Raw genomic sequence first — 18,007 nt, forward strand, 5'->3', positions numbered from 1 at the left:
GAGTCCCTAGAGGAATGTCACTCTGCCTCTTTCAGGGACTTGTCAGTGGGCTGTAAGTAGTAAGGAAATTTCATAATTTTTCTTCTGCCTTTGTTTCCCACATCAAGAGCAGTTGACAGAGTGTATGTTTGTCCAAGCTAAATTCTTCACCAAGATGTTCTGGTAGAGAGCTCCCATCTCTGGGCAGGATTCTGCAGATTGAAGATTGCTAGTCAGCTGATAGGTTGGCTCACTTGGGTCAAGAGCTCACCTCTAGTCCAGTGTATAGCCTTCTCTGTGGAGAGAAGACTACAGAGTGGTATCCTATCCTTTCAGGGAATTGTACACAGGCAGTTTGAGGTAGAAGGAGCTGGCCATGTCAGGCATAGAGACCAACCACAGAATTATCCCTAGAAGGGTGAGCTTGATGAGGGTCTTGTTCTCAAGGACTAGAGGGAAGTTAGTGGTGGATGTGAATGTAAGAGAGGACCATGTACACAGCAACATGTATGACTTTGGGAATGAATATTTATATGTAGCAACAGCGTTTATCCTTTTTAATCAGAGAAGGTGGTGATAACCTAAGTTAATTACAAAACAAAATCTGGTTACTCTAAAGGATTGGTGAATATTTTGATATGAGATCTCTATATGTAACCACTCTATGCTTGACAAACATGTATTTAGAACCCCAAAAACTCCTGAGTGATTATCGCACTTGAAATTTTAGTTAAGTTTTAGACAGTCCAAGCTTATAGAATGCTCATGCAGGTGGTTAAAGCCAACTACAATTCTGGCTTTACTGGAGTAGTGCCTGAAAGCCACTCAGAATGTGGAGGAGTTTGTCTTGAACTTTGTTCTCTTGGCCTCCGTTCATTATCTTTTTCTTTATGAATTTTAATTAGAGTAATTCAGAGTGTATTGCTATGTAAGTCCAAGACTTCTCCACTTATATCGAATAATTTTTTTTTTTAAGATTTATTCATTTTAGAGAGAGCTTGTGCAAGCAGGCGCAGGGGTGCCAGAGGGAGAGGGTGAGAGAGAATCTCAAGCAGACTCCCCGCTCAGTGTGGAGCCCAACACAGGGCTCGATCCCACGACCCAAGATCATGACCCAAGCTGAAACCAAGAGTCGGACGCTCAACTGACTAAGCCATTCAGGCACCTTGAAGTTGTAGACTTTTGCTGAATGTATGTAATTCAGCAAATATAGGTGACAGCTATGTTTTGGTTTGTCTATTGATGAGAAGTGTTCCGGTAAAACAATAGTCATTATTTTAGTAAGGAAAACTAGATTTTTCGCTATGTAAGTCTTTGTTTTGAGGATTTTTTGTTGTTGTCCCCATTGCTAATTTTCTTAATCTTTAGCTTGTTAATAGCCACTGTTTGAGTTCCTGGAAAATAATGGTTACTATTTCTCTAGAATACTTACATGCATTTAGTGTGTGCCTTTTTAAATGGGAAGCTGCCTTGAAGGCAGGAACTGTGGCATGATCACTTTGTCTTCTTGGTGCTTGTTATTGGCTCAGTTAAGTGGTTGAACACATGAAGAATAGTTCATCTCTATACATCCCTCCTTTTCTTTGGTTTTGGTTCTGTAGAGGTAGGTCAAGTTAAGAATGCAGGTGTTGGTGCAGTGCCTGGGTCTGACACATGTCTCCAGGGAGGCTCCTCCATGTCTGCTAAAGGAGACTCTGCATCTGGGTGACCTAGTGGAACTGACTGCTCTTTTCATGCTTCCTAGAACTAAAATTTGAAACTTTTTTGCTTAGCCCACTATAACTGGTTGTTCTCTTTCTTTAGGAGAAGTTTTTGCCATATGTGGAAGCTGTGATGCTTTGGGAAACTGGAGTCCTCAGAATGCTGTGGCTCTTCTTCCAGAAAATGAGACAGGTGGTGAAAGGTAAGAAGGGAAATAACAGGTTACAGAATAATTGTGACATCCAGATTAGAAACTTGGGGGGTTTCTAAGATACCTTCGTATAGTTTTCCTCTTTTAATTTTTATGACCGTTCTTGCATGTGCATAGAGTGAAGTAGTTGTACAAGGTTGGTTGTAAAAAAAAAGTTTCTGTTTCTCAATTTCCCACTGCAACCGTTTTCAACTTTTGGCTGGTTCTTTTGGTAGTTACTACCATACTTCTAAATTATAGGCTTACGTTGCTATTTCTTATTTTTTTTTAAGATTTTATTTATTTGACAGAGAGAGAGAGAGAGAGCTAGAGAGGGAACACAAGCAGGGGGAGCAGGAGAGGGAGATGCAGGCTTCCTGCCGAGCAGGAAGCCTTATGCAGGGCTCAATCCCAGGACCCTGGGATCATGACCTGAGCTGAAGGCAGACGCTTAATGACTGAGCCACCCAGGCGCCCTGCTATTTCTTATTTTTTTAAGCTTTTTTAGGTATTATGTTTTGGCTCTCAGTATATATTCTTTTTTTTTTTTTAAGATTTTATTTATTTGACAGAGAGAGAGAGCACAAGTAGGCAGAGCAGCAGGCAGAGGGAGAGGAAGAAGCAGGCTCTCTGCTGAGCAGGGATCCTGATGTGGGGCTCTATCCCAGGACCCTGGGATCATGACCTGAGCTGAAGGCAGTCGCTTAACCAACTGAGCCACCAAGGTGCCCCTATATTCTTTTTTTTTTTTTTTTAAGATTTTATTTATTTGAGAGAGAGATCGAGAGAGAGAGCACACCAGTGGTGGCAGGGGAGGGGCAAAGGGAGGAGGAGCAGACTCCCCGCTGAACAGGGAGCCCGATGTGGGGCTCGATCTCAGGACCCCGGGATCACGACCAGCCAAAAGCAGATGCTTAATCAACTGAACCCCTCTCAGTTACATATTCTTGATAAAAAATCTGATTTTTGCTTTGGCCTATAAAATAATTTCCTGTAGAAGAGAAGTGGAACAGGTATTTTAGTTAATGTACTGAAATGAGTTTGCAACCGACATTAAATACAGCACTAAAGTTAGCATGGGTGTATTGGTGCATTGCAGTGGGGAAAGAGGGGCCTGGGTGCTAGTTTCAGTTCTGCAGTTAACTGCAATCTTGGGCAAATCTAATTTCTCTAGGCCTGGGTTACCTCATCTGCATGGTAAAAGGGTTAGGACAGAATCAGTGAATATTGACAAAGATGGTACTTCTTCACTTGGGGATATTTGGAAGCGTTATGGGTTGTAAAGATATATGTGTGGGAGGTAAGGAAAGAGGAGATTGTAAACAGTATACAAACACATGCAGTGGCCCTAGGGAGAAACACCAGATTACATGATTATTAAGCTCAAATTGTTTTCCATGTGGAGCAGTGCTACTGACAATGTGTCCTGTGGGCCAGTGCTAGAGGAAAAAAAACTAGTTTTTCTAATAATCAATGCATTATGTGAGAAATACAGAAATTAAGAGCAATCATTTAGAAATGTTTATAGCAGTTTGACGTTGCTAGGACATTCATGCATGTCATTGTGGACTCATCTCTGTTGCACTGGATACATAGAATTATTGGTTACAGGACAGACAAGCAAACAAAAACTGGTCCTTCACAACAGATAGCTTGAGGAGCACTGATGGCAAAGCAAAAGAAAGTAACAATATAGTACCATAATGCAAATTAAGGAAAAGAAAAACAGGGGCGCCTGGGTGACTCAGTCAGTTAAGCGCCTGCCTTTTGTGCAGGTCATGATCCCAGGGTCCTGGGATCCAGTCCCCCATGGGGCTCCTTGCTCAGTGGGGAGCCTGCTTCTCCCTCTGCCTGCCGCTCCCCCTGCTTGTGCGCTTGCGTTTTCTCTGACAACATAAATGAATAAAAGCTTAAAAGAAATCTTTAAAACACCGTTTTCCTATTTGTCATTAGTGTGACACTTTTTCTTAGCCAATTCTCAGCTGTTTTTATAAGTAAAGTTTTATTGGTAAATAATATTGGAATCACAGAGGAATGAAATGTTTATTCCCTTCAAGTGGCTATTTTTTTCTTCCATTTTCAGATCAGTCTGAAGTAAAACCGTGTATCTTTCTGAACTTGTTCCTAGAACACACCTTGCTCTGAACACTTGAGCTGCCCTGTCACATGTCTTAAGTCCATTTCGGCCAACCTGGTCAAAGTTATGTGAACAGATGAGATAATACTTAACTACGCAACTTGAAGGGACCAGCCACTTTACCTTGCTGACGCACTTTGAAATGTAATTGATTCATATATGGCAGATAAACAGTGTTTCACATGGAGAAAGGAAGTAGATGATACAAGAGGATACAAAAAGCATTTGCCTTGAACACCATTCTTGTGTTTTAGAATTGTGTTTATTTGGATTTCAGTGTTGCGTATCTAAGCCCTTTGTACAAAGCTCTTTTTCAGAGTCTCTTAAGCTTCTCCATACCTATAAGCTTGTAGTGACAAGAACGCTGTTAGGATTTTTTTTTTTTCAACTTAGAGATAATTTGAAAGTCATAGTATTGTTTCCTAATAATGCAGAAAATGTGAGTCACTTGTGGTTTTATTTGCTCTTGTAGATTTTATGGTATTTGGGGGGAAGATATGAGGTCATTCAAAATCAGGCAGGTGCACTGAGTCTCATTGCTCCTCTTTCCTGACTTTTTGAATTTCATCAGATTATGTTCATTTTTTATGTCACTGAACAGTTCCGGTTCATTTTTTTTTTTAAGATTTTATTTATTTGAGAGAGAGAGAGAGCGAGAGAGGGAATACAAGCAGGGGGAGTGGGAGAGGGAGAAGCAGCCTTCCCACTGAGCAGGGAGCCGGATGCGGGGCTCGATCCCAGGACCTTGGGATCATGACCTGAGCCGAAGGCAGCTGCTTAACCGACTGAGCCACCCAGGTGCCCCAGTTCCAGTTCATTTTTAACTTTGCAACATTTACTTAGGGAAATGGAATAAAAAAACTCAATTGCTTTGCTCTCTCCATCGCTTTTCACTTAGCGGTTCTTAACCAGGGGCGCACGTTAGACTCACTTGTGAGGGCTTTAAAAAATACACATGTCTAGATCCTACCCTTGGGAATGAGGAAGTAGGCATGAGAGAGGGGCCCCAGCACATTTTTCAGAGCTTCCGCTAATTCTGTACACGTCTGGCGCTGGCTTCACACACTCTGGCTGACCGATTTATGAATGAAATAGTGCTAGAAATTTGCCATTTTTTTTGTAGCAGAGATGGGAAATAATTGCACCTCAGAGTTGGTAGATACGTCTGCCTGGAATGCTGTGTTGAAAAGGATTCTGAGGCTTATCAGGGAAAAGTGCGGGTGCGTGTGCCGAGCACTTGCTGTTCTTGTTTTATCGCAGTGGCCCTCAACTAGCCTTCTATCTTCATCTACTCTGTAAAGTTTTATCAAACTCCACGCGACCGGGCTCCACCCAGACCTCTGAAATCAGAGTCTCTCAGGGTGGAGCCAGGGCATATGTATTTTATTCTACCAGATTAATCTGATTGTTGACCATGGGTGACAGGTGGTTGTGGATATTTTGTTAGCAACCCAGGATTGAGTCCGAGTGAGGATAATGCCCTCAAGCCTGCCTTGGCAGAGCCAGGTGGGAAGCAGTGCTAGCCATCTGGTATTGGGGAAGAACATTTGGAGCTGCTGTTTATTCACTAAACTATTCATGCTGAATTAATGTTTGGGTAATGGTCTATGACAGTGCCTCACAAACTGAAGTGTTCATCATCAGAGTCACCTGGAGGCTTGTTAAATTACAGATTGTTGGACTCTCCTCCCAGAGTTTCTAATTCAGTAGGTCTAGGTGTGGCCTGAAAATTTGGATTTCTAACAAACTCCAGGGTGATATTGATGGTCCTTGGATCACACTTTGGGTAGCACTGGTCTATGATTGGAAGGTAATAAAAATCATTTATAATCATGAGTTACAGTGACTGCTTTCCCTGTTGAGTCAAAGCTTTAGAGTAGTAGTAGACTGTGTTGGCATAGAATAGGTCAGGGGAAGACACTGAGTTGAAACAATAAGATACAGAGCCCAGTTGCTTGGCTAGGGGAATAGCTGGAGGCTGGGCAGGACAGTCAGGATACAGGACAGTTGGGAACATGAGTGTAGCTCACCTGCCTCAGCCCCAAAGCCTCTTAGCAGCCGTGTACCATCTCTAAGTGGGAAGTCCGAGAAGATTCTGACTCTCGCTTCCACCTTCGTGCTACTTATTCTGTTTGGAATACTTGTTGTCTTCGTATGGCCGGTTCCTTCTCATTGTGTAGGACTACTCGGAGACTTTTCTTCCTCATTGAGGCCTCTCCTCCAAAACTTCCTGTCGCATCAGAAAAGTCAAATAGCCCTTACTGGGTATGTTTGGTGATTTGTTTGTCTACCCTCACAAGAGAGCAATCTGCTTAAAGACGGGGCTCTTTCTGCCTTACTCATCGCTGTGTTCCCAGTGCCTGGTGCAGGGTAGGCCTGGAGTATAATTCTGTGTAGGAATAAGTAAGTGGTATTGGTCACAGACCTTGCTGGAGGGATTTTATGAATTATGAAGTCTTTATGCATTTTAACTTGATATTAATGCTTCTGCTCTTTTTCCTCACAGCATGTTATGGAAAGCAACCATTGTACTCACTAGAGGGGTATCAGTTCAGTATCGCTACTTCAAAGGGTGCTTTTTAGAACCAAAGGTATGTTTTCTTTATCTAGTTTCCAGTTTCTTTAACAAACTTACTTCTTTTAAAAAGCAACTAATTTAAGTTTGGAAACACTGAAAGTCATGAGTTTGTTTTGATCAAAAAAGGAAAACAGAACTCTAGATTAATAATATTTTAGTGCTAAAAAGCAAGCAAGTAGCCACTTCAGAGGCAGACGATGTCTGCAGTGGAATTTGTAAAAGACTAATAGTAAGTATACTCTGCAGTATTCTTGTTATGAAATTGGTTTTAATGATAAATGAGTGTTCTCAGTAGCTGTGCTTTTTCTGTAACTTTTGTAAACCTGTTAGTAACCAGTTAAAAGGGTTTTCTTTTTGTTTCATTTTTTAATCCTTACGTGGTATAAATACATTTGAAGGCGTATATAGCCAGCTTTAAGTGAGTAATTATTTTAAAAACTTATTTCACAATAGCCATCTCCTTAGTGGCTGCATTTGTTTTAACTCCTATCAAAACTGAAAGTCATTCCTTTTAGATTTTTTTCAACCATGGTGTTGATAGTTGAGGATCTTTTCTGAAGGCCTTTGGAGTATCTGTAAAATCTGATCTGCTTGCTCACAATGATTTATTATTTGGGGATTGTTTTCATATTTAGAAAAGAAAAAAGTTGATTCTTTCCCTCTTATTTTAAAGATGCTTATTTCCTGAAAGGATTCTTTTCCTTCAGATTTTTATCTTTGAGCACACTTAGGCTGCATGTGAGCAGGGGTTTAGGCAGGAATCTAGGAAGCAAAACATGGATTAAACCGTTTTAAAATTTTATTTCCCTTTGGGATCATTGAATACTTGTTACATGTGAAAAGTGCAAGCAGCCGTTGTTACCTCATTCTCTTAGCCACCATTGTAGAAAAGAAAAAGTTCTGACAAAGCCACTTCAGCTGTCTTTTGCACCTATTACGTTTCTTATTCCAAGAATATATTGTAAATACTCAGTAATTAAAATTACATTATGGTTGATCATTGTGTTGGCTTATCTTGACAATAGTCTCATTTTAATGACTGAAGATCATTTATTTGGCATAAGGGTTATGCATTGTGGCAGAGTTTTTCAGTTTAAATTGAACAGTTGTGCAGTGATAAGTAGGTCATGGCACTTGACATTGAAAGTTTATTTGAGGATCCTGGTATGTGAAATTTGTAATATGAAATCACCTAAATTTTACTTAAAGGGGCATTTGGACAAGAAAAATCAAAATGAGTCCTTTGGGCATAGTTTTCTAAAGTAAGACTGTTGTCAACATAGATCAAATTAAGCCAACCTACAGTATTTTCCCTCTTCATTGAAAATGTAACCAAAAGCAGCAAATCAGTCCAAACTGCCTTTCTGAAAAAATTGGCAAGAAGTCTGCTTACAGTAAAAAACAAGTTTTTCCCCTTGTAATACTTGCAAAAGTTTACAGTATGTGTTGGTGAGTGTGTTTCTTTAAGTAGGTGCTCTGTATCGTGTACACATGTACCGTGTGATGCAGGGGCTGCCATGGTAAGTATGTTTTTCATGGACTAGAGTAAATAGCTACATAAAATCCCATGCATATAGCTAGAGGTTTTTTTTTTTCCACATGCCAGCTTAAAGTGACACTTCTTTTCTTTTAAAAAAGTTGGTGGCGCTCTTTAAATGAAACATAATTTTAAATAGAAATAATTATGAAACTTTGTCTCAGTTGTGCATTGTCAAATGATAAAATAATGTGCAGAGAATCTTAAATTGTAAAATGTGAATTATTGGAATATATATTTTATGAATATAAAGAATGATGGGAAAGCAAAGTAATTATGAAATATTGAAAAGCTGAAATGAGTAGTAAGATTAATTTTGCTGAGGTAGTCTCCCCAAGCATTTGTAGAGCCTAAGCTAAAAATCCTTGTGGTCTTGTCACTTGATCTTTGTATTTCAGTTTTCTTACCTATAAAATGAAGGGCTTGGACCATAGATTTCTTAGGTCCCTTCCACTGCTAAAATTTAATTGCAAATAAATAAAATTTTACCATTCATATTTTCTCCTCTGTTTTTGCTCTTTCTGACATATTCTTTTTAGCTTAGAAGAGTCTTGAAATCCCTTTTCTCTCAACTTTTCATAGCTACCTATTGTCTTCTACTTTGTAGAATTAGAATGAGGTGTTAATATGTTGAATTTTAAAATAATTTTACAGGTGACAAATCAAAATACTATCTTGAACATAGCGAACAAAGGTTGTAGATATTCTTGGAATGAAAACGCAGGTGGGAGTCTGCAGATGGTCCATATAATTTCACATCTTCACCAGAAATAATTTTTCAGTGAACATCAATTAAAACTTTTTTTTAAAGATTTTATTTATTTGACAGAGAGAGACACAGAGAGGGAACACAACAGGGGGAGTGGGGAGAGGGAGAAGCAGGCTTCCAGCAGAGCAGGGAACTCGATGCAGGGCTCAATCCCAGGACCCTGGGATCATGACCTGAGCGGAAGGCAGATATTTAACGACTGAGCCACCCAGGCGCCCCCAATTAAAACTTTTTTTAAATCCATTTCCATCCTTCTATACTTGTGGCCAGAATTGATGATGTAACCTGATACTGAAATGTTAGCCAATTTGTAATAATGTTGTCTGTGATTTTCCCTTCATTTCAATGGAAATAGCTTTTTATTTTCCGGTAACTTCTCTGTTTCTTATTTTTATAGGTGTTCACATTCACTCATAATTAGATTTGTTATAAACCCTTACTTTGTTCTTAATCTCCCTTGATTTTTGTTTTAAATCCTTTAACAAAAGAATCAATCATCTATGATAAGCACATCATTGTTTATTTTCAGAATAGCCCAGGTATCTTACTTTGTGTAGTGGTTTTCTCAATAAAATTCTTCTGGATGCTAAATACCCTCAGCTGTTAATCTCAGACTTGAACCATCTCACAAATGTCTGTCTGCCTAGCTTTCTTCACCTCACACTTATTCATAAGTGACCATTTTTCTTATTAGTCTTATTAAAAATCATGATTTTTAAATGACTGTTGGTCTGGCCTTGCCATCATAGATAAAAATTCCTCAGAGCCCCTTTTACATGTACCTTTTTTTTTTTTCAAAATGTGGAAAGACAACAGTAAAATTTTAGAAGTTACATTTTTCATGATATTTGAAAGCAGTGATACTACATGACTAGTTGATAATCTTGCTACGTGGTTTGTTCAAAACAAAACAGACCCAAAACCTCAGTCTGCATATTGTTTCAGTGCTTGATGTAGCTGAGTGATGTCGGTCACTGTTTAAGAAAGCAGTCACTATGCTTTTCTTTCTTTGCAGAAATAGATTACTTTGTATTTTTATTAATATGCTTGTTTGGAAACATTTCAACAGTCATCTGATTTAATGTATGTTAAATTGTGAACAACTCTGTCAATACTATTAATGGAATAATGTCTTCGACTGATGATGTTACTTTTTTCTTCAAAGATCCACCTTGCACTTGACTCCAGAGTGCTTAAAATTATGGCAGCCTTTTGTAGAATAGAACTGTTCTTTTTTCTAAGATCTTGAAAAATGAATGAGTTTATTACATTTAGCATATTAAAAAGGATTGCATGTTTTGGAGTCATTACTGAGATTTTTAATTTCCCAGTGCTCAGGGCTTAAATGAAGTTCAGTAAGCTAAAATTGAAGATTACCTTCTAAAGTTTAATAAAGTAGTATAATTTTGAAAGTTCGCTGTATTTTAAAACTTGGTAGATTTTTTTCCTATATTATAACACTTTGTTGTACCAACAAACATGGATTTGTAGTGTGAACGCTTGTGTACCCAATTAGAAGTCATCCTTTGAATCAGCTCTTTGGATTGCTCCTCAAACGCTCCATTCTGTTCAAGCCTAAGTTATTTTATGCTGTGAGTAGTGGGTTTGCTACTAAAACAGATGAGGGTGGAGTTATTAAAATATTATTAAAATATGTTTTCTACCAAATATTTTATCCACAGGGCTATTCTGACATGATTAGACGTAGATATTGTAGTCAACATTTTGTAAAGTTCCCCTGACGCTGAATTGATACAAAAACAAAAACAAACTCTCCTTTCTTCTATCCACTTCTTATCCCTGCTGATATGTAATAGTATGTTCCTGGCACCCTTTGAAGTCACCTCTGGTTAGTAACTTCTGTAAGAATGTAGATGCATACCATCTTTGTAGCAAAGAGGAAATTTTTTTGGGAAGGGGGCTGTGTAGGGGACATGAGAGGAATGGGGGAAGGGTATAGGTTAGATCTTTCTGGCTACTCTCTGTTGCTAAGAAACATTGTTCCTTTCTTAATGTATATATTTGCATCTTTTCAGGATCAGAAAGTTTGATGTTTAAGAAAGAAATTCAAAAAAATGTGATGGGAAAGTCGTAGTAAAAAACATCTAGCAGATGTAGGATTAAATGTATCTTCCTTTTTTTAGTGTAAAGGAAATGAAATTCACTATATTTAAGATGAGCAGTTTCACAGTAAAAAAAAATTTTTTTTAAACATCTGCCCAGTCTGCCGACTCATAAGTTGAACCCTTAAAACAAGGAGGTATTCAGCTAGAGAAAATGAGGATTTGCTATCTTATCCCATTTGCTATATGGTTTGAATGAATATCTAATACTACTTTAGTTTTCAAAGTTCAAAAGTTTGCAAGTTTTAAAAAAGATTTCAACCTCTGGTTATTTTTAAGTAGCGGAATATCTCTTGCATTTAATTACTTAATGTGCCTAATTTGTCTCATACTCGTTTATTATCATTTGGCACATTTATTATTAACATTGAAACCTGTAAAATGATACAGAAGAGTATTTAATACCATCTAAAAGTGTACACAATATATAGAGAGAAGCTTATATGTTCTGTGCTTTTTAAGAGTATGTAATATATGCCTAGAAAAGGGCTTTTGAAGATTATGTATGAAAATATCAATAGTGATTATCCCTAAGTGGCGTGATAATGAATGATTTTTGTGTTTTCTTTTTGCTTTTTTGTATTTTATTAAATGTCTTCTGAAGATGTGAAGAGAAATGTAAAATACCTTGTAAGGTTACCGTTGAAATTTTGCTTCTAAAATGTCTATTTGACGGTTTTATTTTGGCACATAAGTTTAGTCAATTTTTTTTTAATAATTAAAAGAAAATTAGGAAGCATTTAGTTAGTAGTTAGTCCTTTAGGTGTACATAGGGACTCTTAGTTGCTAGTTCATTTTTGTTTTTAAATTGCTGTAGATGTTAACACAAAGCTTTATTTTCCCTTTTAGTAAGAGAACTTGATAACAGAAGACACTTAGAAGTTTTCATACTGTATGAGTTTATGAACTGTATGTTAACACATAAAGCTTTATTTTCCCTTTTAGTAAGAGAACTTGATAACAGAAGACAATATTAGAAGTTTTTACACTGTATGAGTTTATGAACTGTAAGACTAGATGGTAGTTCCCTTTTTGTCAGACTTATTCTTCCAATTTACTCATGCACATGTACTTTCTTTTAGGGTTTTCCTGTGCTTTTTAGAAACACTGGTTACTGTGATACAAGAAATCTGATGTTCTTCCTGTTATTTACTTAGTATAATAAAGAACTTTGTTACGCCCTCTAGTTCCTTGTGATCATTGATCTTGAAGTACTTGTACCTACTATTCCTACTATCGTAGAGTACAGGCTTTTCCCAAACACTTGGAGAGTTATTTGAGATAACTTTATTCAGTTATAATACCTCATTGACCGCTGACAACCAAGCATAAAGTATATTTGGTGTTAACTTTAATTTATGGGAACAGAACATCAGCTAAACATGAAAATTTCTTTGAAACAATTTGGAGTATTGTAGGCAGATTTAAGATGGTTTTATGTGCCAGTTTCATCTCCTTTTTCTCTGTTTACTGCCTCACTGTCCTTTTCTTCCAGCACTCATAATGTTTTGTGAGATGGTACATTCCTGATTTTTGGCATATAATATTGATAAATAACAAGATGAATCTTTTGGTTTCATATTTAGTATAAGATTTAGGCCACAAACATCTAATGGAGTCATGGGTAGAAAATAAGATATAAGAAATTATTGCAGACGTTTAACTTTTAAATTGCAGACTATCGGTGGTCCATGCCAAGTCATAGTTCACAAGTGGGAGACTCATCTACAACCACGATCAATAACCCCTTTAGGTATGGGCATTAACTGCATCTGTTTGAGGCATATGCATAAAGTTACTAATATGCTGCACAATGGCTTAGTGGGATTTAATAAATTTTTATTCTAAAGTTTAAGGTCAATGCATTGTCAGTACTGCAAATTTCACTTAGCATATCATGGATCTTTTAAAACTAAACAGTTCTTAATTGCCTTTCTTTATAAACTGTTACAAATGCTTGCCAAGTTATTTTTATTTGGGGGGATTAGATTAATTTATTGTGGAATATTTATTTTCATTTGGAGTAGTTAACAAAGTTTGTAAAATAACATTCTTCTTGACTGAGCATCCACGGCTTTGATTACTTGCTTAGAGAGCTTAGAGAACATTCGAGGAAAAAATTAATCCAAAACAAAGATTCTTAAATTTTTAACTTTGAATAGTAAGAGCAATAGAATAAGTTAACCTATTTATTCTGTGTGTTTTTTTTAACTAATAAATCCTTGATTAAACTTGTATGAATGCATTCAAATTTCTTGGTTGTAGCATACATATTTTCCTCCTGATTTACTTAAATACCTGCTGGCTATGTTAAAATTGTTACTCAGATAGTTGGTTTTCTTTTGTTCTTGTTTTTGTTGTTTTTTTTTTTCCCTAAAACATCATTCAGTTTTCTTGTGCCAAAAAATGGCATTTCTCTTCATACAAGTATTTTTAAATGTCCTTTTCCATACGGAGATTAAAATTTGAAGTTCATTTCATATACATAAATTACCCACTTGGACTCATCTGTAAATTCACTCGTGCTGAGAACTGTATCTTTTAGTTTCTAGAGAAAATTAGAATTTAAAGATATTAAATGGCTTGCTAGTAGCTATCTTAGATTAGAAAGCAGTGAGAGATCCTGCTTTACCCTGTGGCAAGGACACGTCTTGTTTAAACAGATACTTCATTCCATCCTCTTTATTGGATTTTCTTTTTATGTTTTAATACATTTTTGATAGTATATTTAGAATTTTCATGAATAGTGTACTTTAGAATTACAATAGTCCCATACTGAGGTTGGAAATTATTAGGTATTAAACATTTAAAAAATAATTTGCGTTTGGAAGCATCTTGCAGTTAAATATATTTTCTTACTGTGAGAAGTGGAATGTTTGTTTCTGGTCTTTAAAAAATTAATTTTATGCTTTTGGGAAACATAACCTCTAAACTTAAGAGCTGTATGAAATCTACCAAGAATCTTTATTGGGAACTATCACACCTATTTTGACAAATATTTCGGGCTTAATATTTAAAGTTAAACTGGGAAAGGAAGTAGCAGGGAAGATCATTAGTGTTTTACTGAAGAGGGTGGGGCTTACCAGCTTTTCTTATTTAGCAGAAATTTCTGTTAGAAGGGAATGTGCTAGGACTTATTCTTTTTGTAGTTCTTCACAGCTCTGTATATACAGGTAAGTTTGTGCTGTTTCTAAAGCTTGTAGCTGGCTATAGAGAATAGTTGGGATTCGAGGAGAGTTACGTTTTAGATAAGTTCAGAATATGCACTACATAAGAATAAGCATTTTAATTGTGCCAAGACCTTTGGTTTAAAAAATCAACCAGGAGATATTGTTGTCCAGCAGCCTGTCTCATAAATTGGTGGGTGTAGAGGTTTGTTCCAGGGCCTCTAGAGCACCTCTCTGAGGAGTCTTCTTTCCCTTCCTTGTAACACCACGAATCATCACCAAGTTTGTAAGAACTTTTACTGTTCGATTACCTCCTTAAAAGGGAATTCTTGATTGAGGGCTACAATAAATATGCTTATTCACTTTGGGCTGCTTTTAAACTTTAGATTTCATATTTTAAAAATCCTTAATGTGGGTAATTTCTCAGTTGTTCATTCTGTATACATCATGAATTTTAACTGGTTTTTTTATTTTCCTTCAATTCTAGAAAGTGAAATTATTATTGATGATGGACAATTTGGAATCCACAGTAAGTGAGACTTAGTTTTGACAATTTTTACTGATATGATTGAGATGTTACCTTACATTTCATTAGAAACAGCACAGGGAAATAAGACTGTATGACAGTGAAAATAGAGACTAGATCCAAGAAACAAGTACATTCTGTTAAATAATAGTTTCCAATATAATCCTTAAGCTTTAAAAAGTTTTATCCTTTTCGTTTTTATTTGGTGACTTCAGGTGTATGAATTAATATACTTAATTTAAGAATATACTTAACTGTTAATATATCATCACTTTTTAACCCTTATGTTTAGTATTAATGTTTCTGAACATTCTAAACTCTTTTAAGCTAGGTTTGTGCATTTTGTGTGTGTATGCACATACAGTAAAATCCAGATTAAACAAAATGTTCCAGTAATTCTCCTGAGACTTTAACAATTAATTTACAGTAGAATAGACAATCCTTTTACTTTTGAGTATGTTGAAAATGTCATACATTCATGTATTTTTCTGCTTCACTAAATACTTTATCCTGAGGGTTCATGTTGTCTTCGGTGACTGGAATTCTCACAGTAGAATAGTGTTATCATGGTAGAACTGCATTTTTATTTTAGATCATATACTATAGAAGTCAAAGATACAAAGGGGGTGAGCAGAATGTGTGCTTGCACTGACTGTGAATCAGAGATAAATTGCTGATACTAGGTGCCTATTTTATGCACCTGAGAAATGTACATGCTTTGGCAATATTTGGATAGGAATTAAATTTCTTTTCCTTAATTTTATTTGAGATTATTTATATAACATTATAAGGTAGTCTAAAATACTTGCATAGCTTTAGTTTTAGTGCTTTAGAGTCTTGTTCTCTTTATTTACAAAAGATGGTATTTATGCTACATGTTTTAGAGAGCTTGTTGGATGGAGAAGTAGCTTTCTCATGTTCTTAACTGTATGTAAGGCAGGACATCATATCCCTCTATTGTATGTTAATATCTATGCAGTTATAAATGCAGGCATTTCTTTCCTCTTTTGTAGTTCTCTTAAACTCAGCTTTAGTTAGCTGTCAGGGTGGAAAACCGTCTCTCCAACTTTGTCCATTTCTGAGAACAGTTTAAAATTAAGAGAGGATAGTGGTTTCTCTTTATTTTTTAAAATTTGATAAGTATTGAACCTCTTGAAGTTATACCTAAAGAGAAAAACTTCTGGTTTTTTTTTTAAGTCCTGTTGATAAAAAAGTTAGGTCCAAAACAGTTGACAGCTCTCTGGTATTTATGAACATTTTATGACATATGTTAGCAGGAAACTTCAAGTTAAATAATGCTAACACAGTGTTATCACAATCCTGCCATTTATGTCAGAACTTATAAAGGTGAGAATACAAAATTGGCTCACAGTTTTGTTCTTAACCTTCTCATGTCTCAAGCTCCAGCTTTAGTGGTAGAACTAATTTCAGCTGAATAACTCATATGATGCTTTCGAAGCATGACAGCGGTCCTCCGTGGAACAACCGCTAGGTTAGAGCCAGTGAGGAATGTGGTATTCTTTCAGAAATTGATGCTATTACCTCGATAATGGACTCAGTACAAAATTTCAATTTCCTTAAGTTCTTAAATGTGGCTGCTTGTTTTTTTTTTTTTTTAAGATTCTATTTATTTATTCATGAGAGACAGAGAGAGAGAGAGAGAGGCAGAGGGAGAAGCAGGCTCCCAAGGAGCAGGGAGCCCGATGCGGGACTCGATCCCTGGGATCATGACCTGGGCCGAAGGCAGACGTTTAACCGTCTAAGCCACCCAGGTGCCCAAATGTGGCTGCTTGTTAACATTGAACTTTTTTCCCCCCTACTTCATATAAAAGTTTTTGAGTGATAAATTTAAGACCCCCGTGGGTTTGCTTTGGAGAGAAGTTCCAGTGATAACATAAACTGGGTGTATTAAAATGTGAACATGAACTAGATTGTTTCAAAAAAGTATGTATAATAATTACTGTTCTTTATATTTACTCTGCCAGATGGTGTTGAAACTCTGGATTCTGGATGGCTGACATGTCAGACTGAAATAAGATTACGTTTGCATTATTCTGAAAAACCTCCTGTCTCAATAACAAAGAAAAAATTAAAAAAATCTAGATTTAGGTATGACCATGTGTATTTGTTACTTAGGCTACTTATTTTTACTAATGCTGTAGATTTCTGACCCCTTTGTTTTTAGCCTTTAAGTGCATAAACTAAGAACATAACACACTTATAGATGTTACATTTTCTTATTGAAGAGTGTTGTGAGTATGAACTGCTTCCCTGACTCAGATTGTTCCAGTTAAACTGGCATTCTCTTAGTATTAATTGCTAAATTTGAAACGAGAAAATTTTCTTTCTATATAGATAAGTGATTTCCAAGTGTATGTATCTTTGTGGTTTCTACCATTCAAAATTTCTTTTCTTTTTTTTTTAGGATTTTGTGTTTATTTATTTGAGAGAGAGCGAGTGAGAGAGAGAGAGAAAGCATGTATGTGAGCTGGGGGAGGAGCAGAGGGAGAGAGACAAGCACATTCCGTGCCGAGATCCCATGATCCTGAGATCATGACCTTAGCCAAAACCAAGAGTTGGACATTTAACCTGCTGAGCCAGCTAGGTGCCCCCATTTAAAATTTCTTAGTGTAGCAATAGTTTGTTTTAAAATTGATATGATAGAAATGAATTTGTGCTAAATCAGGGAATAATGGTATAAACAGAGAAAAATGATTATTGGAAATATCCTTCAGTGTTCTAAAGTGTTCCTGTGGCTTGAAAATGAAAATTTCATGAAGAAAGGTAGCAGTGATCATGGCAGTTCCAGATTAGTTTCTTCTTACTCCTATATTAAGAATAGATTTCAAGCGTTGTGTAAATAGCTACATAGTGAGTAACTTTATTTTTCCGTAACGTCATCATACATACCTTTAAGTGAGCTGGCTTCTCAATGACCCAGGCAGCCCTGTCATTTGAGTTTTTGTAACTTACGGACTGAGAGTTGTAAGTCTTGGTATGTAATGCATCCTTTTCTGACAAAATGTCAGGGCTGGGTTGAAAGGGCCATTTTCAGCAACCAAAGTAATTAATAATACAATACTTAGTGTCTTTGTAATAAAACTTACAAGATACTGCAGGTAATAACCCAAAATGTTTTGTAATAACTGCTTAAATATTGTAGTACTTATCCCAGTCATAAAATTAAAAAGGGAAAAGGGTGAGTAACACTTCACAGTCCTTTGCATTGGTTGTTCTGAGAGGAAGCGGAAGGTTTTGGGTGTATCTTATCTTTGTGCATAGCGTTTCTAGGCCTTTTTC

The 18,007-nt window shown here is 36.5% G+C and overlaps 1 protein-coding gene across 6 annotated transcripts in view; it reads left to right on the plus strand.

Moving 5' to 3' along the window:
* Positions 1-18,007, plus strand: part of GPCPD1 (glycerophosphocholine phosphodiesterase 1) — a 53,848-nt gene that overhangs the window by 6,978 nt on the left and 28,863 nt on the right. For all 6 annotated transcript variants that reach the window (XR_003524538.2, XM_027621096.2, XM_027621098.2 and 3 more), the window contains 5 exons: positions 1,783-1,882; positions 6,514-6,598; positions 12,692-12,767; positions 14,669-14,710; positions 16,693-16,816. Coding sequence is in view for 5 of the 6 variants with exons in the window: in XM_027621096.2 (XP_027476897.1) it covers positions 1,783-1,882; positions 6,514-6,598; positions 12,692-12,767; positions 14,669-14,710; positions 16,693-16,816 (427 nt within the window). In the remaining variant the exon portion in view is untranslated. The remainder of the gene's footprint in view (positions 1-1,782; positions 1,883-6,513; positions 6,599-12,691; positions 12,768-14,668; positions 14,711-16,692; positions 16,817-18,007) is intronic.

The sequence above is a fragment of the Zalophus californianus genome, chromosome 8, assembly GCF_009762305.2.
Source record: "Zalophus californianus isolate mZalCal1 chromosome 8, mZalCal1.pri.v2, whole genome shotgun sequence".
NCBI lineage: Eukaryota > Metazoa > Chordata > Mammalia > Carnivora > Otariidae > Zalophus > Zalophus californianus.